General features: G+C 62.4%; 1 protein-coding gene across 3 annotated transcripts in view; it reads left to right on the plus strand.

Moving 5' to 3' along the window:
- PIEZO1 (piezo type mechanosensitive ion channel component 1 (Er blood group)) overlaps nt 1-25080 on the plus strand; it is a 56373-nt gene that overhangs the window by 27217 nt on the left and 4076 nt on the right. Inside the window, exons 2-40 of one of the 3 annotated variants that reach the window (XM_020911698.2) lie at nt 1347-1442; nt 5902-6027; nt 7029-7086; nt 7210-7348; nt 9939-10107; nt 10254-10467; nt 10570-10741; nt 10825-10938; nt 11018-11108; nt 11944-12044; nt 12324-12584; nt 13141-13252; nt 13337-13515; nt 13622-13770; nt 13868-14050; nt 14320-14432; nt 14535-14689; nt 14794-14970; nt 15062-15187; nt 15262-15462; nt 15832-16036; nt 18842-18946; nt 19523-19676; nt 19774-20017; nt 20123-20219; nt 20309-20480; nt 20804-20893; nt 20964-21058; nt 21358-21429; nt 21968-22068; nt 22490-22571; nt 22642-22698; nt 22786-22958; nt 23123-23208; nt 23425-23616; nt 23723-23981; nt 24050-24238; nt 24421-24682; nt 24896-25031. In XM_020911698.2, the coding sequence (XP_020767357.2) occupies nt 1347-1442; nt 5902-6027; nt 7029-7086; nt 7210-7348; nt 9939-10107; nt 10254-10467; nt 10570-10741; nt 10825-10938; nt 11018-11108; nt 11944-12044; nt 12324-12584; nt 13141-13252; nt 13337-13515; nt 13622-13770; nt 13868-14050; nt 14320-14432; nt 14535-14689; nt 14794-14970; nt 15062-15187; nt 15262-15462; nt 15832-16036; nt 18842-18946; nt 19523-19676; nt 19774-20017; nt 20123-20219; nt 20309-20480; nt 20804-20893; nt 20964-21058; nt 21358-21429; nt 21968-22068; nt 22490-22571; nt 22642-22698; nt 22786-22958; nt 23123-23208; nt 23425-23616; nt 23723-23981; nt 24050-24238; nt 24421-24682; nt 24896-25031 (5707 nt within the window). The remainder of the gene's footprint in view (nt 1-1346; nt 1443-5901; nt 6028-7028; nt 7087-7209; nt 7349-9938; nt 10108-10253; nt 10468-10569; nt 10742-10824; nt 10939-11017; nt 11109-11943; nt 12045-12323; nt 12585-13140; nt 13253-13336; nt 13516-13621; nt 13771-13867; nt 14051-14319; nt 14433-14534; nt 14690-14793; nt 14971-15061; nt 15188-15261; nt 15463-15831; nt 16037-18841; nt 18947-19522; nt 19677-19773; nt 20018-20122; nt 20220-20308; nt 20481-20803; nt 20894-20963; nt 21059-21357; nt 21430-21967; nt 22069-22489; nt 22572-22641; nt 22699-22785; nt 22959-23122; nt 23209-23424; nt 23617-23722; nt 23982-24049; nt 24239-24420; nt 24683-24895; nt 25032-25080) is intronic. The other 2 variants (XM_070451409.1, XM_070451410.1) reach the window with 2 other exon arrangements.

A 25080-nucleotide genomic window follows, 5' to 3' on the forward strand; every position in this document is an offset into this window, starting at 1 on the left:
ACTTTGACTGAGCTGGTCGCTATGGCTAGTGGACCTCATGGAAAGAGGCAGCTTAGTGTCAGGGCACTCTGTGGAGTGGGAGAGCGTGGTGGTGCCCAGAAAGGAGGACTGCTGATCAGAGTTCAGGGCTGCAGCTCTTCCCGTATGGTTCTCCAGGTTACCTTGTTGCTGGGGTGGTTGGAGGGCTTGGGGGCTGAACACCCCCCTGGCCCTGCTGACTGCTCTGGGGAGATGGTGTGGCCGGGTTCAGGTCAGCTTGTCTTGGCCCAGGACGTCCAGAGGGCTGTTAAGCAGAGGTCCAGCTCTTGCTGGGTTCATGGTCCCCACCTGGGGGCCTGAGGGGCTGAGAGTGGAAGTGGGATAGCATCCCCTGGGAGGCCATTCTGGGGGTGAGTTTACCCCTGTGCCACTCTGCTCAGTCTCGATGACAGGGCCATGAAGCTGGACCGTCTGGGGGTGAGGTTGTGTCTGTGGTGGGTGCTGGCACCCACAGCCATCAACTCTGTCCTGGGCTGGGGTAGGGGGTGGGCAGGGCCAGGTCACCGGGGCCCAGTGGATTGAGGAGCAGAATGGGCAGAGGTGGCTCCAGGCCGGGGGCTGCTTTCAGGGTTACCAGTACCCTCTGGGCTGCTAGCTGGGCTTTCCTGGCCCAGCTTCCTCTCAGGCCCCTGGGAAAGGCTGAGAGGGCTGGTTTCTGGGTGATGAGCCCTGAGCTGGGACACTTGGCATTTCCCCAGCCTCTCCAATCCCAGCATCTGCTGCACTCTGTCAGGATGGCTTTGGGGAGGCTTCCAGGAGTAAGTTGTGGATGTGTGCCGTGGCTTGAAGGGATGCGTGCTGTGGTTCTCCTGGGAGATATGATGGGGGACATGGCCACGGCCCCAGTGGGTGTACAAGGATGTCCAGGAAGTGGAAGCTGGGCAGGAGGGAGGAGATTTAGAGAGCTAGACCTCAAAATCAGCCGTGCTGTGTGTTGACTGGAGACATAAAGTCTTACAAAGGAGAGAAAACAAGTGGGGAGGTTGTCATGACCTCAGTGTTGACCCTGGGCAGGGGGGAAGGGGGTGTGGGGGGCGGCTCTGCAGGGCGAGTCCTGTGACACGTGCAGCACGAGAGCCCCCTGCTTGGTGCAAACAGAGCCCGTCGTAGGTCAGACTCGGGGCTCCCGGGGCAGGTGACCCATCCTGCACTGAGCATGGTTGCTCACGCGTGGAGGGAGGTGGGCAGCCTCCTGAAGTGACAAGCGCCGCACCCATGGCGGGGAGGCTCGGGGTAGTGGCCAGGGTGTGGGGCTGGCTGTCCTCGCTCACCGAGTGGCCCTGATGACTGTCCCGTCTCCTCTGCAGCCTGCTTGTTCCGGGTCAATGCGCTCTCCCTGGTCTACCTGCTGTTCCTGCTGCTGCTGCCCTGGTTCCCGGGCCCGTCCCGGCACAGCATCCGAGGTAAGGGTGGGCAGGGCTCGGTGGGGGTGGGGTGTGGATTCTGGGGTCTCAGAGCTCTTTCTCCAGATGCCTGGGGCAGGGGAGAGTTGGGGCCGTGGCTGAACCGGGCAGGGGTTATGTTCTCTGTGGTTGAAGAGCCACTGGTAAAGGATGAGTGGTCCCAGGTTCATTTTTCATGGTGGACCCTTGGCTGTTTCAGATCTCTGTTCTGATCTCCTGTTGCAGGGCCCATGCCATGTTCCCCTGGCCATGGGTTAAGCCACCTTCCTGCCAGGTCCCTCCCCTGACCCCTACCCGGTTCCAGTGCTGACCTTGCAGTCTGTCTGCCCAGAGTGGCTCTGGCCAACCCTTAAGTCCAGCCACCTTACCAGCGCCCCTGCCCCACTGTGGACTCAGGCTCCATCCATGTGTGCTTGGAGGTCTATGGGGCAGTGGCTTTGCTCTGACCACCTTGTTGTCAGGGTAGCTGGGGGCCTGGTGGTTCCCACCTAGTTCTGAGCTCCTAGAGCGTGGCCTTTGAGTCCACTAGGCGGACAAGATGGGTGGGAAAACCTGTCAGGGTGCCTTTGCCCCCAGGGCTGTCTGCACAGTGGGGCCCAGAGAACTGGCTTGTCTGAGAGGAGTTGAGAGCGGAGAGGATCCCTGAGTAGGAGGGCACCCTGGCCCCTGTCCTGTGGAGCAGGACAGGTCCCTGTAAAGGGGGACACAGACCTGCAGGCCAACAGTGTGGGCACATGGTTGAGGAGCCCCTTCAGGCCAGGGTCCCACCGGCCACTCTCTGGGTACTTCTGGGTCAGCTTTTGTCCTGGCTTTTCAGTAAGGACAGGTGCAGCGGATGGCTCTGTGCCCTGTGGGCAGGGAGGCCCTCAGGTTTCCCAGAGTGAAGAGAGAGGCCCAGGCTTAAAAGAGGGTTCCCAGGGAGCAGTTTGTCAGTGGTGTGACCCCCACCCCATTCCTGACAGAGGTTATGGAAGAATAGCCTGGTGGTCCAGGGGATTGCCAAGACTGCTGTAGGGAGCCAGGCCCATGCCTGCTGCTCCTGGGAGGTGCTGGCAGCAGACTGGCTGCCCGGGACCTCAGGTGTGTCCTTTGGCTGCAGAGACCACTTCACACTGAGCAGCCACCCGCAGGTCTCTGCTCCCAGTCTGGGGGTCAGAGTCCAGCATGGGCTTCTTGGGGTAAATACCGGGCTGGTCCCTCCTGAGGGATCTGGGGAGAATCTGGTTCCTGTTTCCAGCTCCTCAGCTCAGTGCCCCTTCCCCATCATCCAGGTTAGCAATGGACAGTTGATCATCACCCCCGGTCGCTCTGGGCCCTCCTGCCCCCTCTCCACGGTTGGGACCCTGGAGTGAAACTGGGCCTGCCCTGGGTGGGGGTGGCCAGGAGCAGCCCCTGTTTAAGATTAGCTGCTTGGCTCTCCTGGTTCCCCTTTGCTGCATCAGGAAATGTTCACAGGGTCCCAGGATTGGGGTGTGGATTCTCCTGGAGGGGTGTCATCCTGCCTCCCACAGGGTGACAGGTCCCCCTCCCCAGCCTGTGGTGTCTGGTGGGAACCCCCAGGTCAAGCTCTCTGCTCCCATGGGCACTGGTATGGGGGGTGGGGGTGGGGTGGCCTGACTGTGGAGTGCAGGGCCCCACACAGGTGTAGGGTTGGGAGCCACGGGGGACCCCAGGCCACACCCCTCCATGGCTGGCTGTCCCAGCCCTTCCCCAATCCCCAGCTCAGGCCAGCCTGGGGAGACTGCAGGCAGTCCAGGCGCCCCCCCTCCTCTGTGGACCCTGTTCCCAGGGTCTCAGCTCTGAGCTGTTTGTTCCATCATATTTCATGCCCTGCAGTGATGGGGAACACTTTCTTCTAATTGGCACTGGGAGAAGCACAGGCTCTCAGCCAGGGCAGGAGTCCAGAGTGGGGAAGGGTCAGGGTGCTGGGAAGACGTGCTTGCCTGACCTTCCTCTGTCCATCTGTCCGGCCTCAGAGGCCCTTCAGGGTCAGAGAAGCTGCTGGGTTTTTCCGGGTGGGAGAGAGGAAAATGTGAGGCCCATCCATGCCTGAGCACCTGGCCACAGGGTCACAGTAGTGTTGCAGCTGTGCCTTGGCGCCAGCTCTGGGTGGAAGGTCTGAGGCTGCCTGGGTCCCCTGTGGGTGCTGATTCCTGGCTCTATCCTCATGTGGGTGTCAGCTTAACACCAGCTCCCTGTGCTGGGCAGAGAGGTGCCCAGTTCAGTGCGTCCTCAGGAAAGTTCCAGCTCTTCCTCAGTCACGTTGCCAGCACCATGGGCTACGTGCCCCAGCAGGGCACAGCCACAGCATAAGTTTCAGGGAGTCCCGAGGGTCAGCTCCCGTGCCCTGATTAACAGGGACTTGAGGAGACAGCCCCTGCCTTAAAGTAACACCTGGCCCTGCAGCTGCTGTCCGGAGAGGGTGACTGCCCTGGAGTCCTGAGCTCTGCTCTGACTTGGGGGCCATGGACAGGAGGGCCTGGCAGGCAGGCCTCGTTCATGTCACAGAATGGCACACCAGGAGGACCCTGTGCTCATTGGACGAGGGGATGAGAGGCTCTGTCGTCCTCCCAAGAGCTGTGCCCTCCTGCCTGTGGGCAGACAACATGCTAGGCATGGCAGAGCAGATTCCCAGGGCCTCGAGCTCAGGCTCTGACCTCCCCTGGCCCTGTCCCTCTCTGCCCCCCACCTCCAGACCATCCTCCCTGTGACAGGGCCTTGGACGAGTAGGGGACTCCTCTTCCCTTGGCACCCTTCACCCAGTTCATGTTGGGAGGATGAGGTTGACCAGCAGCTCATCGTGGTGTCAGAACTGGGCCCGGGTGGGCACCACAACCACAGGGGTCCCAGGCTGCCCCAGAACAGGGTCGTGGGAGTGGGGCTGTCTTGGAGTATTTGGAGACTGAGTGGCTAGGTCAGGAAGGTTTGGGGCTTGAGCCCCAGTGCCCACTCTGGTCAGATGCTCTGTGCACCCCAAGTTCCCTCTCCTCCACGCCAGAAGCCCCAGCCTCCCAGCCCCATTTCCTGCTTTTCCAGAGATTCTGGCCTGAGCGGAGCCCTGGCTCCTTCAGGAGGAAACGCTTCTGTGTGACCTGCTCCCCTGCACAACAGAGGTGGGGGTTGCCTGCCCACAGAGGCAGGGCTCCATCCTTTCACCACTCTCCCTGTGCCCTGCAGGCCTCACATGACCAGATGAGTGACCCCAGATCAAGGGGAGAGGCAGGCAGGGCTTCCAGCTACTGCAGTGGGTGGCCCAGGACCCCCACATACCACCCCACCCTCTCAGGAGCCCCATACCAGCCTGACTGCCCTCCACCCTCTGGAGTTAGAGCTGCCCCCTGGCCTCGCCCAACACTGCTGTCAGCCATCCCACTACCCTCTCATCCTCCATCCATCATTCCATTTATCCACCCATCCTCCCACCCACCCATTCACTTGTATATCCATCCTCCACCTATTGATCCATCCTTCCATCCATTCAACCACCTCTCTATCCTTCTATCCATCCATCCATCCATACCCATCCATTAATCTCTTTGTCCTCCTATCTATCCATCCATCGTTCCCACCATCCTTCTTCCCATTCATCCATCTCTCCATCCTCCCATCAGTTCCTCATTTACCCATCCATCCATCTTCTCATCCATCCAATCCATTCATCTGTCTATAATCACAGCTGCCCATCCATTTATCCAACTTCCCATCCTCTGTCCTCTCATTGACCTTCTGCCATCCATCCCTTCTCTAATCTGTTCATTCATCCATCTATCCATCTCCCATCCATTCCTGCGATACATCCTCTCATCCATCCAGTGTATCTTCCCCTCCCTCCATCCATCATGTGAATTCCTGGGATACAGTCGCCTCTAGGAATCTGAGGCTTTGTTCTGTGGGTAGGTTTGATAAGCCATGTGGTTGAATGTTGGGCAGGGTCTTCCCTGCATGGTGCATGCTTTCAGCCCACATGGGGGGTGACGCATTACCATGCTGCCAGGGCCAAGTAGCAACACATATGTTTGCTGGATACGTGACCAGACCTGAGGGTGGCCCCCAGCCTGAGGGGGCCTCTCCTTCTTGCGCTGGCTCTACCCCCCATGCCCCATGCCCCAAGTAGGGGGCGAGACTCAAGCGCTGGCAGGCTGGGTGTGCTGTGCTCCCCTGATTCCTTTTTGTATGACTATGGGCAAGTGGCTTCATCTCTCTGTGCCCATTTCTTTGTAAAGTGAGGTCGTCATAGTCCGGGACCGTGGGGCAGCTGTGAGCGGTCAGTGGGATGGTATAGGAGGGGTGTGCTGCCTGAGTTCTCTGCTGACAGACCCTGGGTCCATGCTAGGCTGGTGGATACAGCCTGGCTCGGGGCTGACAGCCAGGGCTGACTGGCCTTGACTGGTCTGCTCCTCCCCATACCCCCGCAGACCCAGCTGTGTGCTGGCCTTACCCCTGCCCACTCTGCCTGCAGGTCACACTGGCCGCCTCCTCCGAGCCCTGCTGGGCTTCAGCCTCCTCTTCTTGGCTGCCCACCTTACCTTCCAGATATGCCTGCATACTGTGCCCCGCCTGGACCAGCTTCTGGACTCACCAAGCTGTGAGTCACTAGGGGGCCTGGGGGGGATGCTCGAGGGCAGCAGGCCTTGGGGAGAGCCAGTGGTCTCCCTGAGCCACCAGAGGGCCTGGGCAGGGTTGGGGAGCCTCACACTCTTTGGAAAGGTCAGCCAGCCTCAGGGCCACCCTGCCTCACCCAGGCTTTTTCTACCTCTGAGTGTCTATCCATTGTTTATATCCAGTGCAAATGGGCCCAGGTTAACTGCCCCAGCGACAGGGGCTGGGCTGAGCACTGGCAGCACTGAACTGAGCCTGGTGTCTGGCTCACCGGACAGCCCTGGTCTTCTCAGGCCCCACCTGCTCACATCTTCCTCCTGAGCCTTTGGAGGCATAGAGGCTAGGCTGGGGGGACAGGGGTGCCAGCAGACCTGGTGAGCTGCCTGCCCACCGTCCTGTACCCTTTCACCCTGTGGAGATTCTTCTCCAACTGGCACCCAGCCCTTCCACCTCCACTGACTCCAGCACCCCAGTGTGCAGATGAAGGAGCCCTGGGCTCCCATCTCCACTGCTCAGAGAGGGGTTTCCCACCTCCATGTCCCACCTGGATTGTGGCTGGCAGGATATTCTACCCAGCTTCCCATTTTCATTCTGTGAAGATCATGTGTCTCCCTCAGCTTAGAGACTGGAAGTCAGGTGCCTCGAGGGCCCTCTGGTCCTGGTGGCTCTGAGACCAGGCTTCCCATGTGGGCCCCCCTGCCTCCCAAGGAGCGGTCGGCTTTGGCCAGCAGACCTAAGAGCCCCCCACAGACACACAGCTCCCAGCTGGGCTGTGAGCCCCATTCTGCCTGGTAGAACTAACAGGCCTCTGACCTATCAGACTTTCCCTGGCTGGGCCTCAGTTTCCCCACCAGCATAGGCAGCATTCTCGAGTATCCCTGAATACCTGGGGACCTGTGGCTTGAGGGATGGAGGGCCTCTTGGCCACAAGGAGGGGGTTTCTTGACGACCACCTGCCTGACCTGGATCCCCCACGTCTCTCTACAGGCAGCCCCTGGGACACCATCACCTGGGACACCATCTCCCGGCATATTGGGGTCACGAGGTGAGAGTCCTCAGTCTCCCTCGGGGATTTCCTGGGCCTGAGGTGGGGGTCTCCAGCTCCTCGGATGCCCCCACCAGCCCCAGCCCCCCTAAGCCCACCGTGGGCTCTCCCTGCCCTCCACAGGCTGGACCTGAAGGACATTCCCAATGCCATCCGCCTGGTGGCCCCTGACCTGGGCATCCTAGTGGTCTCGTCCCTGTGCCTTGGGGTCTGCAGGCGCCTCACGAGGACAGCCCGGTGCAGCCAGCACGTCCAGGAGCCGGTGAGGGCTGTGGGGCACCCTGGGTTCCAGCCATTTGAGGACCGTTGTACATCCTCTTTCTTTCTTTTCTTTTCTTAAACAAATGTGGACATTTTAGTTGTAAAAGCCTGTATGTGCCCACTGTGGAGAGACATGACACCAGTGGAGAGGTCAAGTGCGTGTCTCAAGGGGCACTGGCATCACAGCACATGGTCTCAGCACGTGCAGGGGCTGCAGGCAGCATCTGCCCCAAGAGCTGCTCCTATGGAGGGTCTTCGAGGCTGCAGGCCACAGGGAATCAGTGGTGCTGGGAGGCCGTGTGTGCTGGCCGTCAAGGAGCACCTGGGGACTGATGGATGGACTGACAGACGGATCTTTGAGGAGCCCCACCCACAGCGAGGGCATCAGTGGGCTTGTGGATGGGGCAGAGGCTGTGTAGCTGGAGACCTAGAGCAGGGCCCTGCATCAGAGTCCTTTGGGTCCCACCCTGGGTCTTCCCTCCGTGTCCTCTGGTTGATGGCTCAGCTCTCCTGTTCCCGCACGAGGGCTGAAGTCTTGAGCCTCGTTTGGGTCCCACACTTGGCCTCAGCCTCTGTCCAGTAGGACCTGGTCTCCAGGGCTCGGTAAGGTCTGTGATATAGAGTCCCTGCCCAGGAGGCGGTGGGGGACACAGGCTCACACCCTTAGCCCCAGTGTCCTCTGGTCAGGCTGCTGATGCTTGTGAAAATGAGGGCCTCAGTCCCCAGAGAGGGGGTGCTTCCCATTGTGGGCTGGGGTGGGGCTCAGCCTGCAACTGACTATCCATCCCCTGAGTCCTGAGGGGCAAGGCTGGCACCCCTATTTCACAGAGGAGATGGGGCCTGGAGGTCAAGCGGCTCTTCCAGGTACTTGTGAGGGTGGAGTGGGGGCTGGGGCAGCCCCCTGACTGGCTGGCTCCCTCTATCCCTATGGCGCGTGGCACTGGCGGGCACAGGGGCCAGAACAGCCTCTGGTTTCCTCGTTAGCAGAGCCAGGGCTTCCAGGAACAGCTCCGCTGGGGAGGGGCTGGCTGGTTCCCCATGCCTGGGGCAGAGGGAGGGGCCAGCCCCCCACTCCACGCTGCCCATCACCCCTCGGACCTCAGAGCATCACAGGCATCACAGGCACCCAGCATTTAAGGTCTGAGGCAGAAGCAGGCACAGCGCCCCTTGTGGACGACACCACCTGGCAGGGCCATAGCGCATGCATCCACGTACATGCGCCCATCCCAACTTGGCAAACATGTATCCATGCCTGTCCTGCGTTTCAGATGGGCTGTGGTGAGGGGTGCGGCCTGGGGGACTGGCCGAGGCAGGCTGGATGCTGCTAGCGGCCCCCAGCACCTGTCCTTTTGCCCAGCAGCTGCTTCTGTTCTTCCCACACCCAGAAGCGCTCATTTTCCACGGCAGCTTTCCCAGGGCTGGAGCCAGGCTGTGGGTGGAGTGAGCTCAGGCCTGGTTATAGTGCCTTCCAGGGCTGACCCCGCACCCTCGTTCCAGGACATAACAGGGGGACCCTGGGTACTGCTCTGACCACAAGGCTGGGCCTCCTGCCCTGGCCTGTCCCCTCCGCACTAACAGACATGGCCCAGCAGCACTCCCTGGGGCCTGCCCAGCTCCCCACCTACGTTTGATAGGCAGAAGATGGATTCAGAGAGGTTAGGGGGCTTGCTGAGGCTGCCCAGCTGGGAGATGTGGAGCTGGGGTGTGACCAGGGCTCCTGGCTCCCCCATGCCCTCAGCCTGGATGCCAAGGGCCACCTTGGCCAGGGCAGGTGAGGCACAGGCCAGCGCCCATGTCACAGGTAGGGACCCAGGGCCTGGGCTTCCAACACAGAGGCTGTTCTTTCTGCCTCCTTCTGGCTCCCCGATTCCAGGAAACAGTCTGTTCTGGGAAACCGTGAGGCAGGGCCAAGGAGACAGGCCCTGGTGGGTCTCCATGCCTGCGGACAGGTGAGGCCAGAAGGGCTGGCCAGGGACACCCAGGAGGCCCACCTCACTCTGCAGAGTGAGGGCAGAGAATGCCCACAGGCAACAGAATGAGAGTAGACTGTCCCCTGGGCGCGGTCTCCCCTGGCAGTATGACCTGAGTCCTTCCACCCCCAAGCCTCCATTGCTGTTCTTATAAGGAAAGTGCTGTGGGCCAGGAGTAGGGTGTGGAGCTGCTCTGTGATTGTAGAGGGAGGGGCACCTGTGGCCCTGCCATGTGTCCCCACTGGGGCGCTCTCAGGCCAGGGGCATGGGGCACGGATGCACGAGCCTGTGGGCTGGGCTGTCCTCGGGGCCCCTGGCACAGGTGGGAGATAAGGAAGCTGCACCTGAGGGACACCTGGGTCATCTGAGTGCCAGGCCTTGGCAGGAATGTGTCACTGCCGCAGTGGGCCACCTCCAGGAAGGCCTCCAGGGCTGCGAGGCCGTGGGAAGGTGGTGGGCAGACCAGGCATGGAGGGCAGCACTGCTGGACACAGGCTGGCGGCCCTGTGACCTCAGAGGGCCAGCAGTGGGTGTGGAGGGGGGCCAGGGAGATGGCCATGGGGTGGGCTCCTCCCCCCCCCCCCACGTACCTGACCTTTGCTCTTCCCATGACTTCGGCAGGATGACGACAGTGAGGAAGCAGACACTGGCTCCCTGGGGGAGCTGCAGGAAGCCCCTGCACTGTCCCCCACGCGGAGATCTCGGCTGGCTGCCCGGTTCCGGATCACAGCGCACTGGCTGCTCGTGGCAGCTGGGCGGACCCTGGCCATCATGCTGCTCGCACTGGCAGGTACCCAGTGGGCAGGGGGCTGGGACCCCACCTCTGACCACCACACTAGGAGGGGTCTCAACAGCCAAACTCCCCACTGGCCGGCGAGACGGTGGTCAAGCCACCCCCACCAGGAGTGACCCTGTGTGCCCTTGCCTGGCCTGCAGGCATCGCCCACCCCTCAGCCTTCTCCAGTGTCTACTTCCTGCTCTTCCTGGCCATTGGCACCTGGTGGGCCTGTCACTTTCCCATCAGCCCCTTGGGCTTCAACACACTCTGCGTCATGGTGGGCTGCTTTGGCACCGGCCATCTCATCTGCCTCTATTGCTACCAGACGCCTCTCGCCCAGACCACTCTCCCACCTGCCAGCATCTGGGCCAGGTGAGGGCTCACCCCAGGCACCTCCCTGCCCTTGCCCTAGCCCTGCCCACCCGGCACCCGTGAACCCCTCGCCACAGTCACCGACACGCCTTCTCTGGGCAGGGTGTTTGGTCTCAAGGATTTCGTGGCCCCCACCAATTGCTCCAGCCCCAACATGCTGGTCATCAATGCCGACCATGACTGGCCCGTGTATGTGAGCCCCGGCATCCTGCTGCTGCTCTGCTACACGGTGACCTCGCTCCTGAAGCTCCACGCCCGCCAGCCTGCGGACCAGGTGAGCACCCAGGCCAGCGCCCTGCATCCCCCACCCCCTTGAGCCAGGGCGAGGGGGCTGAGCCTCATCTCTGGTCTCCACAGAGGAAGGAGGCGGCCAGAGACGATGATGCACGGGAGGTGGAGTTGACCGAGGTGGACCAGTGGCCCCAGGGTCAGGCCAGGGTTGTGGCCATCAAGGAGGAAGGGGCTGCCCAGGTGAGGGGTCGGGACTGAGAGGTGGGGCCGGCACCCCCCCTGCCCACGGGCTTCGCTCATGGGCTTGGCTTGTCTACAGCACACAATACCTGCTCCCACAACACCAGACCCCGAGGACAACTGCATCGTACACGACCTCACTGGCCACAGCGCCGTCCAGCAGCGGCTCTGTAAGTATATGTAGCCATGCAGTGCTGCCCCCTGGCGGCCTTTCTGTGTCAGCCTCTCTAGCTGCACCCCTCTTTGGGACTGCCCACAGACCTTCCTGGCTCGGCTGGTAAAGAATCCACGTGCAATGCGGGAGACCTGGGTTCAATCCCTGGGGTGGGAAGATCCCCTGGAGAAGGGAAAGGCTACCCTCTCCAGTATTCTGGCCTGGAGAATTCCATGGACTGTATAGTCCATGGGGTCAAAAAGAGTCGGACACAGCTGAGCGACTTTCACTTACTTACTCATTCTCTCACGGACCCAAGACCTTGCAGGGATCTCCCATGCCTGTCTGCCTGCCTCTCAGTCCCAGAGTTATTTGCTGCTCTGTCTTGGGCTGGCTCTGTGTCCCCAGGGCAGGTCTGGGTGTTTTTCCTGGGTGCTTTTTCTTTCTTTTCTTTTGCCCTAAGCCTCATTTTCCATTTTACAAAGCAGGGGATGAAGCTGCTGGCCTTGGGAGATGTGGGCACTCACAGAGCTGGAGGGACTGAGGCTATCTTGTCCACCCCATCCCTCTAGAGTCTTGAAAACCAAGGCCGGGAAGGGGGCGAGGATGGGCCAGGGTTCCACGATGCATTGGGGACAGGGTCAGACAGGAGCCTGGGCCCTTTTCTGCCCCCAGAGCCCCTGTGAGACTGTGCTGAGCACGGCTCCCCCCGCCCCCACCCCAGGCTGCGGCTCCAGCACTGTCTGCGCTTGGGGGCTGAGTCAGGTGTGGGTGAGGGGCTCTGGCCTAATGATGTTGGAGCCTCCCCAGCAGCGGTCCTGCTTCACCTGTGACCCCTGCCCTCACCCTAGCATGCCCCCGACTGGTTGAGCCAAAGGAGACGTCTCCGCTGCACGGCCTGGGTCACCTCATCATGGACCAGAGCTACGTGTGTGCCCTCATTGCCATGATGGTAAGGGCGCTGGCCTGGACCAGCTGGGGCTGGGCCTTCCCACGGGCTCCCACAGCGTTCCAGTGGCCTGGTGCCTTGTCACCAGAAGTGGATGGGACTGTGGCCTACCTGCTGGGCCACAAGCCATCCAGGCCAGCCACCAGCCACATGGTTGTGTGTGTGTGCACGTTTGTGTGGTGGATGGGTGGGCCAGCAGGGCAGGTTTGCTTTCCTGTCGGGGGCCCCCACGCCATCAGCCTGGGGAGCATGCGTGCTGCCCTGCTCCACCCCGGCCCACAGGTGTGGAGCATCACCTACCACAGCTGGCTGACCTTCGTGCTGCTGCTCTGGGCCTGCCTCATCTGGACGGTTCGCAGCCGCCACCAGCTGGCCATGCTCTGCTCGCCCTTCATTCTGCTCTATGGGCTGGCGCTCTGCTGCCTGCGTTACGTGTGGGCCATGGACCTGCAGACTGAGCTGCCCACCACCCTGGGCCCTGTCAGCCTGCGCCAGCTGGGGCTGGAGCACACCCGTTACCCCTGCCTGGACCTGGGCGCCATGGTGAGTCCTCCCGGCCCTCACCTGGCTCCCAGTGCGGTGGGCATGCTGCAGCCCAGGGCCCGCGTCTGGCTGTCACCAGGACCCCCTGGCCAAGCCCAGCATAGTTGCTCAGTTAGTGTTTGTCGAGTGAATGAGTGACGACCTCATGTTGCTAGGGGCACCATCCTGTGTCCTGAGACGGGCTCTGTGAGCACCGCATGTGGTCCCCGGTCCCAGTGAGTTTCTGTGCCCTCATGGTGTCCCCTTGTGAGACAGGTCACTGCACCTGGACATCCATGCCACCGCTGGCCGCGTGGGAGGGCTGTGGGTCACACCTCACTATGTGAGTCTGCGGGCATGCAAGCATGCAAACACATGTGAGCCTGTGTTCACCTGTGGGTCTGTGTGCACACAAGATCGTGTGTGAGTAGGAGCCGCCATGTAGGAGTGTGTGTGCGTTTGTATGTGAACTCGTTCCTGCGAGGAGGATGGCAGGTGGGGGGACACCTTCCCGCTGCAGTCTTGCCTCTGGCTCCCCTGCTTAGGCCCCTCGGTGATGCCGCCCCCCTCTCCCCAGCTGCTGTGCACCCTGACCTTCTGGCTCCTGCTGCGCCAGTTTGTGAAGGAGAAGCTGCTGAGGAGGGCGCGGGCCCCGGTGGCGTTGACGGAGGTCACCGTGGCCACCACAGGTGAGTGTGTGGGAGGGCTGGGTGACTGGGGGGGAGCTCCTTGCCCACCTGCCTGGTCCTGACGCTGTGCCCCACCCACTGCAGAGCCCACGCGGACGCAGATGCTGCTGCAGAGCCTGGGGGAGCTGGTCAGGGGCATCTACGCCAAGTACTGGATCTACGTGTGTGCAGGCATGTTCATCGTGGTCAGCTTTGCTGGCCGCCTGGTGGTCTACAAGATCGTCTACATGTTGCTCTTCCTGCTCTGTCTCATCCTCTTCCAGGTGTGGGGACACAGGGTGCAGAGTGGTGGGGGCAGGGGCATCGGGGAGCGTGGAGTCAGGGGGCTGGGGCCTCACGGCCAGCCTCACCATGCCCGTTGGCCGGTAGGTCTACTACAGCCTGTGGCGGAAGCTGCTCAAGGCGTTCTGGTGGCTGGTAGTGGCCTACACCATGCTGGTGCTGGTGGCCGTCTACACCTTCCAGTTCCAGGACTTCCCGGCCTACTGGCGCAACCTGACGGGCCTCACCGATGAGCAGTGAGTCTGGGGCGGGGCTGGGCGGGGGTGGAGGGTGTGGGACGCCACTGTGGGGGTCATGCAACTGTGCTGACTCCTACTTCGCCTCCCCACCCAGGCTGGGGGACCTGGGCCTGGAGCAGTTCAGCGTGTCTGAGCTCTTCTCTAGCATCCTGGTCCCCGGCTTCTTTCTGCTCGCCTGCATCCTGCAGCTGCACTACTTCCACCGGCCCTTCATGCAGCTCACCGACCCTGAGCACTGGCCGCTGCCCGGTGCCTGCATCCCACGCTGGGTTCCTGGGTAGGCCTGCCCTCTGGGGCTGGGGGTCTGCAGAGGCTGGTGGCATCAGGCAGGAGACCCAGAATAGGGGTAGGGCCTCAGCCGTCACCTTTAGGTGCCCCACTGGGGTCACAGGGGTCAGGAGGTCAGCAGGCCCCATGCTCCCACCTGGTGGCTGCAGCACCCACAGCCGGGGTCCCAGAGCTGGGGTGGGGGAGGCAAGAGAGGAAGGGGCTACAGGGCCACCCCAGGAGTGCGGGTGGGAAGGACACTCCGGGGCCCTGTCCTAGGCAGGACGCGGTGAGCCGGACCCCCCTGCTGCAGCAGGAGGAAGAGGAGGAGATGCCTAGGGACGAGGGGTTGGGCACAGCCAGCCCCCACCAGTCCACGCAGGTCCCAGAGGGTAAGTTCAAGGTGTCTGAACTTGAGTCCTGGAGCCCCATCTGCACGGGACAGGATGGCCCGGGCCCCTCCTCCTCACTGTCCATCCCTCCAACACCCCCAGCCAGCAAGTGGGGCCTGGTGGCCGAGCGCCTGCTGGACCTGGCCACTGGCTTCTCGGACGTCATCACCCGCGTGCAGGTGCTGGTGCGGCGCCTGCTGGAGCTGCATGTCTTCAAGCTGGTGGCCCTGTACACCGTGTGGGTGGCTCTGAAGGAGGTGAGTATGGACATGCTCGCATACCCGCGTGGGCCCCCTGGGTGCTATGGGGGAGGGGCAAGGGGCCTGTGGGGAGGGTGCTGATCGGCCACCAACACCCATAGGTGTCGGTGCTGAACTTCCTGCTAGTTGTGCTCTGGGCCTTCGCCCTGCCCTACCCACGCTTCCGGCCCATGGCCTCGTGCCTGGCCACTGTGTGGACCTGCATCATCATCGTATGCAAGATGCTGTACCAGCTCAAGGTGGTCAACCCCCACGAGTACGCCAGCAACTGCACGGAGGTAAGCGCCACAGTGGAGGGGCAGGTGCAGAGGGCCTGGGTGGGGGTCCATCCCAGGGGTCAGCATGCAGTGTCCGCCGCTCCTCTCCCAGCCGTTCCCCAACAGTACGAACCTGCAGAAGACGGAGATCCGCCAGTCCTTGCTGTACCGCGGGCCTGTCGACCCCGCCAACTGGTTTGGAGTGCGGAAGGGCTTTCCCAACCTGGGCTACATCCAGGTGAGTGCAGCAGGCAGGTGGGCCGGGTAGGGGCACTGCGGGGCGGGTGAGGCCTGACCACCCTCGCCCCTCAGAACCACCTGCAGATCCTGCTGCTGCTGGTGTTCGAGGCCATGGTGTACCGGAGCCAGGACTACCACCGCCGCCGGCACCAGCTGGCCCCGCTGCCTGCCCAGGCCGTCTGCGCCGAGGGCACCCGCCAGCGGCTGGACTGTGACCTGCCCAGCTGCCTCAAGTACTACGTGAATTTCTTCTTCTACAAATTTGGGCTGGAGGTGAGGCGGGGGTCAACCCTTGTCCCTTCCCCGGGTAGGGGCTCAGCCACATGGGGCCTTTGCTAAGCAAAGGCTTGAGGGGATGGGGGGGTGGGGCGTGCAGACCATGGGGGCTGGGAGCCCCAGCTGGAGGTGGGCTCAGGCTTGGGCTCAACTCTGCTGCAGGACCCCCACCTCAATTTCCCCAGCATGGAGACATGTTTAGCCTCTCTGCTCCTCCAGGAGAGTGGCCTGGGCTGCTGCCCCTGTCCTGGGCACAACACCCTCTGCCCACCAAGGCTGCCCAGAGGCAGAGCCAGGAGGACCCCCACTGCCACTGGCTCACTGTGTCCTCACCCTGGCCACTCCTTTCCGCTCTGCCACCCCCAGGTCTGCTTTCTGGCGGCCGTGAACGTGATCGGGCAGCGCATGAACTTCATGGTCATCCTGCATGGCTGCTGGCTGGTGGCCATCCTTACCCGCCGACGCCGGGAGGCCATCGCCCGCCTCTGGCCCAATTACTGTCTGTTCCTGGCGCTCTTCCTGCTGTACCAGTACCTGCTGTGCCTGGGTGTCCCCCCAGCCTTGTGCATTGGTGAGTGGGCTGCCGGCCGGGCACACGCTGGGTGCCCTGCCCCTGGTGTGGTGTCAGGCGCCTTCCACCTGCACCCCCTCCCCCTCCATGGGCTCTGTGGGCCGCAGTCATTCCAGCTCTAGGGGGCAGTGCTGGCCCTTCGTTCATTGGTCTCCCTGAATCATTGTTTTCTTTTTGCCAAACATTTTATTTTGAAAAGTTTCAAATCATCAGAGAGGTTGAGAGTTTGGAAAACAGTCCAGGGAGCAGCCCTGCACTCCTCTTGGCTAGTGGGGGCTGTCTGGAGTTCACGTCCAGTAGGCCCAGGGTGGAGGCCTCTATGCGCAGGGCGGTGACCACAAACAGCTGCCCATCCCTGGATGACACCTTGGTCTGGTGTGCCATCCAAGCTCAGCGGCCGCATCTTCAAGGCTGTGTCCCTGGTAGCTGCTGGCTCTGAGCAGGACCTGACAGGAGCACTTGGCCATCTCCTTCTATTGCCTTCCTGTTATGACCTTTCTGGAGTCAGGCCACAGGCTGGCAGAAAGCCCTGATCTTGGATTTGTGGACTCTGCCCCAGGCTTAGACACTGGTGAACATGTGGGCAGGAACAGCCCCCACCGGGGGAGTGAGCAGCCATCAGCCCTGCATGCTGAGAGGCTGGTGCTCGGTCTTGTGTGTGCACGTCCACACCTGCAGACTCTCCCTGCTGCAGGCAGGCCTGCATGCAGTGGAGGTCGGTTCCGACTTCGGTTACTCCTGGCGCACTTGTTAAGTGGCTTCTCTGTGAGAGGAGCTTGGGTTTCTCTCCCTCCTGTTAGTACAGGGGTTTCTCTGGATGCCTTGTAATGTCCTGTGCTTCCTTTCACATTTGGAGCATCTCAGCGGTGCCCGTGGAGCCCCCAGGCAGGCCCTTCCTCCCTCAGTGTCTGTGGAAGGCAGATCCCTGGCTCGTGAAATGCCCCTTTTGGTTGACAGTCTGAGTTTTGACAGAGAACAGCAGAAGCACAACGGGGTTTGTAAACATCCTTCACTTAGTTTCCCTGATGTGAGCGTCAGCCTCTGACTCCACCTGGCACGGCGACCCAAGTTAAGAACCAGAAGAGGTGCAGGGCCCCGACACCGGGCAGAGCCACAGGCTGCCATGGCCAGCCCTGATGGCCCCTCCCCCTAGCTCTCTGTCCTAGGCCTCTGAGAAGACCCCTCGAGCTGGCCCCACGGTCTTCTTGGGCTTCTCTGTCTCTTGTCATATTGAGGCTTCCGGAGCACGAAGCAGTTGCTTCTAGAAACTCTCCACGCTGCACCATCAGTTTTCATTAGACGAGTTTATGCGTCTTTGGCAAGAAATGTGCAGCTGCGAATAGTCCGTCTCAGGGCGTCACATTGGGGCCAGTGTATCCCATCACAGGTGGCGGCCTTCCACCACCGGGCCTGACACTGCTTGTCACTGTCATGTGTGTGGTTGTGGAAGAGACCTTGGGACCTGGCGAGGGTCTCGTTTCCATGTAAACCCTCACCCACTCAGGGGATCCATCCACAGGACTGTCTGGTTTTCTTTGTCCCCTGTGATGCTCGGTTGGCATCTTCTCTAAGAGAGCTGTCCTCTCACCCTGCTGGTCTGTCCAGCTGTTTCCCTGTCCAAACAGATTCTGGGCCTTCATTCCTGGGCTTCTGCTCCTGCCTGTCACTGGGGCTTTGAGTTCACACAGTCCCTGCACGGCCCTGGGACATGTCCTCACTTGGTTCTACGAGGTGCTGCCACCACAAGAGACCCCCTGCTCCCCCGCCCCAGGAAAGTGGCCCCTGCCTCATGGAGCCTGGTTCCTTTCACTGGAGAGTGAAACTCAGAAACCAAGACAAGGGCCATGGCTGTGTTGCTGCTATGAGTGTCGCTGCTCCAGCACCCTCTCGCTGGACAGTCTTTAGTTAAGACACCGTTTCTGAAGTTACTCAGGGTGGCTCCATTCTCCCCCCGCCCCCCCCCCCCCGAAGGTGTGTCATGCACACCTTGTCAGGTTAGACCCCTTGTCAGCCTGTGCTCTGTCCTGGGCTCCCCCAGCAGCCTGTAATGTAGTAAAATTCATCCTTTGGTGCTGACCAGGGCAGGAGCTCTGTATGCCCCCCAGGTACCTGCCTCCCACCTCCTCTTGCCATCAGCCCCCCACCCTGCTTCCAGTGACCACCGTGGTCTTTGTCCCTGTGGTTTGCTGTTTCTAGAACAGCGTGTGAGTAGGATGGTTTAACCTCGGGCTCTGGCTTCTCTCATGAGACACTGTTCAGGGTCAAGGTGCACTGGGCTGTGGGCTAGATGCCACTTGGCTTGCGACCCCTAGTAGGCAGTTCCATGCTTTGGATGCGCCAGAGTGGGCTTGACCTTTCACCCTTGGATGGCATCAGGCCATCTCCAGGTCTGAGATGTCGGGGATTAGGTGCTATAGAGGTTTGCTCGTTCGCCAGTGTGCAGGTGTCTGTGGGGCCATGGTTTCTGTTTCTCTGGGGTGATCACCCCAGGTGGTCCTGCCAGTTCCCTTCTGCTCTGGTACTGGGCATCCACACTATTTTCTTTTAGCCATTCTGACAGGTGCACAGTGAAGCCTCATTTGGGTCTACCTGGGCCATGGCCCACACGCAGGGGGCCTGCCCCACTCCCCTCAACCCCTGTGCCCCACCCACATCCCCCCACCCACCCAGGGTGCCTGGAGCGCATGTCCATGAGAACTGGGCTCTCTGGGCCTGTGTGCAAGACAGTGTGTATGAGTGACTTCTGGGGTTACTGGGGTTGGAGGTGGGTCGGGACAGTGGGTGACAGACTACCTCTGTCTACAGACTACCCATGGCGCTGGAGCCGGGCCGTCCCCATGAACTCCGCGCTCATCAAGTGGCTGTACCTGCCTGACTTCTTCAGTGCCCCCAATGCCACCAACCTCATCAGTGAGTCACCAGCCCCTCACGCACACACGCCACTGCCAGCCATGCTGAGACTGTGCAGATGCCCATGGGACGGGCAGTGGGTGGGCACCGACCCTCCTCTCCAGCCAGCCAGGGGCCCATCGCCCAGGCCTCACCAGGCAGTCCAGTCCTGCCATTCCCTGTGGGGTCTGTGTCCTGTGAATGTACCCCATCCCACAGGCACATCTCACGTGTACACGTTCCACCACACAGACACGTCTGCTCCCTGGTGTGGGCACAGGTGTGCATGCAGGTGTGGACATAGGCGGACACGGGTGTGGAGACTGATGCCACATGGCATAGTCAGGCTCATGTTGGCCTCATTTCCTGACGCGTGTGGTTTGTGTGTGTAGATCTACATGTACACACAGAAAATGTACGCAGGCATGTTCTCCAACACCCACATGCACATCCACACGGTGTGTAGATGCAGGCATAAATACGCATGGATTTTCTGCTCAGCTGCCCACACACCCCATCACCCCAGGATAAGGGCCGAGCTGGCAGGAAGTGGACTGCACTTTCCAGGCGTGACAGTGGCCTCCCATTTGCCCACAGGTGACTTCCTCCTGCTGCTCTGCGCCTCCCAGCAATGGCAGGTGTTCTCGGCCGAGCGCACGGAGGAGTGGCGGCACATGGCCGGTGTCAATACTGACTGCCTGGAGCCGCTGCGGGGGGAGCCCAACCCTGTGCCCAACTTCATCCACTGCAGGTGGGGGTCTTAGAGGCTGTGGGGCTCCTGGGGCCGTGGTCCTGGGCTGCCGGGGAGGTGGTGGTGACCTGGGTCCACGGTGCCATCCACCCGGCAGGTCCTACCTCGACATGCTGAAGGTGGCCGTTTTCCGCTACCTCTTCTGGCTGGTGCTGGTGGTGGTGTTCATCACAGGGGCCACGCGCATCAGCGTCTTTGGGCTGGGCTACCTACTGGCCTGCTTCTACCTGCTGCTCTTCGGCACCAGCCTGCAGCAGAAGGACACACGTGCCCGCCTCGTGCTGTGGGACTGCCTCATCCTTTACAACGTCACTGTCATCATCTCCAAGAACATGCTCTCTGTGAGCCTGGCCCCCACCCCCTGGCCCCGCCCCACCCCCCTGGCTCTGCCCCACCCTCCTGGCTCTGCCCCACCCTGACACCCAGACTGACTCCTCCGCCCACAGCTCCTGTCCTGCGTCTTTGTGGAGCAGATGCAGAGCAGCTTCTGCTGGGTTATCCAGCTCTTCAGCCTCGTATGCACCGTCAAGGGCTACTACGACCGTGAGTGGGCGAAGTGGGCGGCAGGGCCCCGGGGGTGCTCTGTGACATCCAGCTTACGGGACCCTGACCTGGACCGTATCCGTCTGCAGCCAAGGAGATGCTGGGCCGCGACCAGGACTGCCTGCTGCCCGTGGAGGAGGCGGGCGTCCTGTGGGACAGCGTCTGCTTCCTGTTTCTGCTGCTGCAGCGCAGGGTGTTCCTCAGCTACTACTTCCTGCACGTTCAGGCCGAGCTCCGCGCCACCGCCCTGCAGGCCTCCAGGTGTGCCGCCCCTCCGTGACTTGACTTGTCACCTAGAGGGAGAACCAAGGAGACAGACCCCCTGGGACCTTCTCAGGACCTTGGCGATGCGCGGTCTCGCCCCCCTCTTGGTTGTTGGCTGGACTGAGGGCACATCCCCGCTGGAAGGCCTTCCTCCCTAGCCCTGTGCTTTGGCTGCTCCTGTTCCTTCTTTCCTACCCTGTGATACTGGAGGTTCTAAGAGGGTCTCCCTCTCCCCATAGCAGGACAAGGTGGGTGTGGGTGGGTAGGACTGAGCGCCCTGGGCCAGGCCGTAGCTAATGCCCAGCCTTGCTGCCCTACAGGGGCTTCGCCCTCTACAATGCTGCCAACCTCAAGACCATCGAGCTCCACCGTAGGGCGGAGGAGAAGTCACTGGCCCAGCTGAAAAGACAGTAGGTGCCGTGTGGGCAAGGCCAGGGCTTTCCTAACTTGCCCAATGCTGAGCCACCTCCCCTTCTGCAGGATGGAGCGGATCCGGGCCAAGCAGGAGAAGCACAGGCAGGGCCGGGCCAACCGAGGCCGCCTTCAGGGCTCCCCAGACCCCGGCCAAGAGCCAGGTGAGTGTGGACAGAGCCTCAGTGCCCACATCCCATGTGTCCACACCCGCTGGAGCCGTGTCCGTGCTGTGTGGCGTCCCACGGGGCTTCTGGCCCATCCGCCCTGTGCTGTGTGGTCACTCTGTCCCTGCAGGCCACATGGCCCGACTGTGACTATCCGTCTGCACTTGTGGGCTGCCCTCCACCCCCCGTGGCACTTCATGTAGCCCCTTCATTGCCTAAGGGCTCCGAGTCTGTGTCCTCTGAGGGGCCGCCTGCGCCCCTCCCCACTGGCTCATGCGCACCCTGCCCCTCCACAGGGCCCGGCAGTCCAGGGGGCGCCTCCCCGCCACCACAGCAGTGGTGGCGGCCCTGGCTGGACCACGCCACAGGTACTGCCCCCACCCAGCCTTTCCTGACCACCCTCTCAGGGCTGCTGTGACTAGGCAGACCTCCCTCTTGCCCTGCACTGACCTGGCCGGCACCTCCCGGGAGCCCTGCTCTCAGGCTTCACACTGAGCCTCTGGGTCATCAGGGGCCACGTCCCCACAACAGGCTCTGTGTGTCTTCTGCTTTCTAACTCTTAGCCTCAGAAGTCTGAATCTTGGCTGCTGGCTGGCAGTGTCCCTCCTTCCCAGTCCTGCCCGCTTGTGTTCCTCTCGTCCAGTCTGGTCTCGTCCCCCTGCTCTTGCTTGTGTCCTGTGCATGTGCCGCTGTCCCCCGGCCTGCCACCCCCTGGTTCTTGCCCATGGCTGTCCCTCGGGAGGGTGGCATGCAGGCCTTTGCCACAGGGTCACGGGCTACTGAGGGGCTCAAGCTGGCCAGAATAGCCAGACTGTTACTGCATCCATCCCAAACCAAGGAGATGAAGTTGAGGGTCTGGGGGGAGGAGGGAGTGTGGCTGGCTCTCAGTGCCCCCCTTACCCGCAGTTATCCACTCTGGGGACTACTTCCTGTTCGAGTCAGACAGTGAGGAGGAGGAGGAAGCCCAGCCTGAGGACCCCAGGCCATCATCACAGAGCGCCTTCCAGGTGAGCATGTGGGCCTGACACTCCCTAGGCCGGGGGCACCTACCCAGCCCATTCAGACCTCCTGCACTCACATATGGGGGGAAGGCAGGATCTAGGGGTACAGGTCATGGGCAGCTGTGTGCCCCTCTGCCCACCTCTCCAGGCCCTGACCTCTTGAGAAGGCTCACTGTTTGCTAGACACGCCCTTCCTGTCCACCTTTAGGCTCCTGTTCTTAGCATGGGGACTGGCGCTGAGTGGTAGCCAGGACGTGCTGGGTGGACTCATGCACCAGCCCAGTCTTCCCACCACAGCCCTCTGGGGATCTGATGGCCCCCACTCTGGCCTCCTGACCCCAGGCTGCTCCTGGATGGGAGGCAGAGGTGGGTAAATGGGATCCCATGGCAGGGGCGGCGGGGTGCTAACCCAGGGCCCTGCCTGCAGATGGCGTACCAGGCGTGGGTGACCAACGCGCAGACTGTGCTGCGGCAGCAGCGGCAGCAGCAGGCCGAGCAGCTGCGCACAGGTGAGTCTGGCTGTGGGCAGGTTGTGGGGTGGTGGGGAGGCAAAGCGCTGATCAGATCCCCTGTGCCTAGGAGGCGACCCAAGCCAGGAGGCAGGGCCGGCAGAGGGCTTGGAGGACGAGGTGACCGGTGAGTTGGAGCCAAAACCTGGGGTCAGGGAGCGGGGGTTACCCACTGACCGCTCCTTTACGCCCTCCTGCCCCACCCTCGCCGCAGGCCGCAGCCATGTGATGCAGCGAGTGCTGAGCGCTGTGCAGTTCCTGTGGGTGCTGGGGCAGGCGCTGGTGGACGGGCTCACGCGCTGGTTGCACGACTTCACGCGGCACCACCGCGCCATGAGCGACGTACTGCGCGCTGAGCGCTACCTGCTCACACAGGAGCTGCTCCGGGTGAGCGGGTTTCCCGGCCCCGCCGTGCCACGCCCCTGGGTCCGCCCCTACACCGACGCCCCGCCCACAACCACATGCCCCGCCCCTGCACAGACACCTGTCACGCCCCCTCCCCCCCCTCCTTTGCCCAAGTCGTTTGACCTGAGCCCCTGGCTGCCCTGCAGGGCGGAGAGGTGCGCCGGGACGTGGTGGACCAGCTGTACGCCAGCGAAGCTGAGGCGGCCCGTGATGCGCTGAGCACAGCATCGAGGTAGGAGCGGGGGTGGGCGGCTCAGGACAGCGGGGACCCACCTCACGCGGCCTGTCCAGCCCCAGCGCCTGAGCTGCTGCACAGGGGGCGGTAGCCGGCTGGGCCCTTGTCCACCAGAGACCCAGAGGCCCTCCAGGACTGCCCCAGAGGCCCTCCAGGACTGCCCCAGAGCCCCGGCAGAGCGCAGGCCGCCTTGTGAGCTGCCCTTTCCCGCAGCGGGCTGGGGGTGGAGGAGCCGCTGAGCAGCATGACCGAGGACGCCAGCAGCCCCCTGAGCACCGGCTACAACACCCGCAGCAGCAGCGAAGAGGTGGTCACCGAGCCCGGGGCTTCTCTGCGCGGCTCTGGGGAGCTTCCCGCCGGCGGCCGCGGCCGAATGCGCACGGCCAGCGAGCTGCTCCTGGACAGGTGAGCAGGGAGGGGTGCACAGCGGGTGGCCTCCGAGGCTACGAGCCTGTGCAGGTGCTGGTGCCGTCTAGGCCTCTGCACCAGGCCTGAGCCTGGTCCCCCGCAGGTGCGTGCACATTCCGGAGCTGGAGGAGGCGGAGCAGTTTGCGGCAGGGCGGGGTCGGGTGCTGCGGCTGCTGGAGGCCATGTACCAGTGCGTGGCTGCCCACTCGGAGCTGCTGTGCTACTTCGTCATTGTCCTCAACCACATGGTCACTGCCTCAGCCACCTCCCTCGTGCTGCCCGTGCTGGTCTTCCTGTGGGCCATGCTCTCCATCCCACGGCCCAGCAAACGCTTCTGGATGACGGCCATCATCTTCACCGAGGTGGGCGTCGCTGGAGGGGTGCGGGTGGGGGTGGGTGCAGGCACCACGCTGACCTCTCTCCCCTGCAGGTCACTGTGGTCGCCAAGTACCTGTTCCAGTTTGGCTTCTTTCCCTGGAACAGCCACGCAGTGCTGCGGCGCTATGAGAACAAGCCCTACTTCCCGCCGCGCATCCTGGGCCTGGAGAAGAGCGACAGCTACGTCAAGTATGACCTGCTGCAGCTCATGGCGCTCTTCTTCCACCGTGCACAGCTGCTGGTGAGTGCTTACACACACACACCTGCACTCATAGGTCGACACATGGGAACACACACACACACGTGCACACGCACAGCCATTTCAGGAAGCAGGCCGGACACAGTGGGGCCCAAGGGGGGCCTGGCCATCTCAGCCAGCCCTGCGTGGCCGTGCCAGCCTCACCAGCCTGCCTCCCTCCACAGTGCTATGGCCTCTGGGACCATGAGGACCCCCCACTGTCCAAGGAGCACGACGGGGGCAGTGCCAAGGAGAAGGGGGCTGAGGAGGAGCCAGCCCTGCCCACACCCCAAGAGGAGCCAGGAGGGGCCGCCAGGCCCCCTGCTGAGGACAACGGCCAGGCGGAAGTGAAGGGTGGGCCCCTAGAGCCCGGCGACAAGAGGCGCATCAGCCTCCGTTTCAGGAGGAGGAGGAAGGATAGCACAGAAGCCAGAGGACAGGCCGTTGGTATGAGGGCCCACCTGGTGGAGCCGCTCACACCCCACGTCCCTCACACCCTCTGCTGGTGACCCTGGGGAGGTCCCTGCTCTCGTTTGGTCTGTACAAAGTGGGCTGGCTGCACTGGCAGCCCCTTCGGGCTTTCTCGGGATGGTCAGGAGCCTGAGCTGGGCCAACCTGTGCCATGCGGGCTCCATCATCAGTGGCAGCTGTTCCCCACAGAAGGCGAGGAGGAGGCGGCAGCAGTGGCGGTGGCGGCGGCGGGGGCAGCGGCCTTGCGGAGAGAGAAGAAGCGGAGTCGCCCCCGGGAAAGAGTGAGGGTGCTGGGGGTCCGGCTGCAGAGCTTCTGCCTGTCCCTGTGAGTGCCCGGCTGGGAGCGCCCAGATGAGGGTGGGAGGGAGGAGCAG

The sequence above is a fragment of the Odocoileus virginianus genome, chromosome 20, assembly GCF_023699985.2.
Source record: "Odocoileus virginianus isolate 20LAN1187 ecotype Illinois chromosome 20, Ovbor_1.2, whole genome shotgun sequence".
Lineage (NCBI taxonomy): Eukaryota > Metazoa > Chordata > Mammalia > Artiodactyla > Cervidae > Odocoileus > Odocoileus virginianus.